Genomic DNA, 880 nt, shown 5'->3' with positions numbered 1-880 from the left:
AGAGGAGATATTCTGTTGCGATAAATCAAAGTTTCACAGTGAAATTTCATGGTGAGGTACTGTTGCACCTCTACAACAATTGCCAAGAATGAGAAGGTGGGATTGAGAAGCTTGGCATGGAATCTGCTTAATTCACATCTTTCCAATGAAACAGTGCCGTCCTTTACATGAAGAGCTTTCACTGCATCATCTGAGGAAGATTCAAAATCTGTGGACAGTAATGCAATTTAAGTTACATAGAACAAGAGCTCATATGTCTGGCTTGAAAGGTTTACACAAATGTTGAAATAATTGGATCTGAAGTGAGATATGCCTTACACATACATACCTACACAGGCAAAGTGAGGTAGCTGAATTTCCTCCAGTGTGCCAGAGGTTACAGTGATGTCCATCAAAGGTCCACATGGTTTGTATTTCTTCATAATATCTTTACTGAGTGATTTCCAGTCAACAAACCGATACTCCAAACTGACGTCACTGTCAGACCGCCAGCGGATGCCAGTCTCTGAACATTCATGCTGCCCTTCAGAGGAGCTGACACTGAAAAACACAAATATAACACTGATAAAGATGCTCTCAGAATATGTGATATTATATATGTAATGTTACAAGTATGTAATATTTAATAAATATTTATCTCTGTACCTGTACTTGATATGTGCGTCAGTTGTGTCCTCTGAAGGTATTTTAACTTCCCATTCAGAATCATCCTGAGAGGGAGAAAAATAATAATTAATCGAATAAAGAAATTAAAAGTAACCGAAATATAGATAAAAGCTTTGTTTCAATAGAATTTTGAAACGTTCTCTGTCAAAAAATCAACAAATATTCTGATTCTTCATAGGGATGGGCGTATCGATCCTGAAGTAGGCTATATATA

General features: G+C 36.8%; 1 protein-coding gene across 1 annotated transcript; it reads right to left on the bottom strand.

Moving 5' to 3' along the window:
- Positions 1 to 19: 19 nt before the first annotated feature.
- On the bottom strand, positions 20 to 710 carry LOC107580958 (NACHT, LRR and PYD domains-containing protein 1b allele 5-like; the record flags this gene model as incomplete). The annotated part of the gene is made up of 3 exons (XM_016266566.1): positions 20 to 208; positions 329 to 540; positions 646 to 710. Coding segments are annotated over 3 exons (466 nt in total), but the record flags the coding sequence as incomplete, so codon positions are not given.
- Positions 711 to 880: the final 170 nt, after the last annotated feature.

This window comes from Sinocyclocheilus grahami, unplaced genomic scaffold (genome assembly GCF_001515645.1).
Source record: "Sinocyclocheilus grahami isolate Dianchi unplaced genomic scaffold, SAMN03320097.WGS_v1.1 scaffold55567.1, whole genome shotgun sequence".
NCBI lineage: Eukaryota > Metazoa > Chordata > Actinopteri > Cypriniformes > Cyprinidae > Sinocyclocheilus > Sinocyclocheilus grahami.
This window is presented reverse-complemented; position numbering and strand designations above follow the sequence as displayed.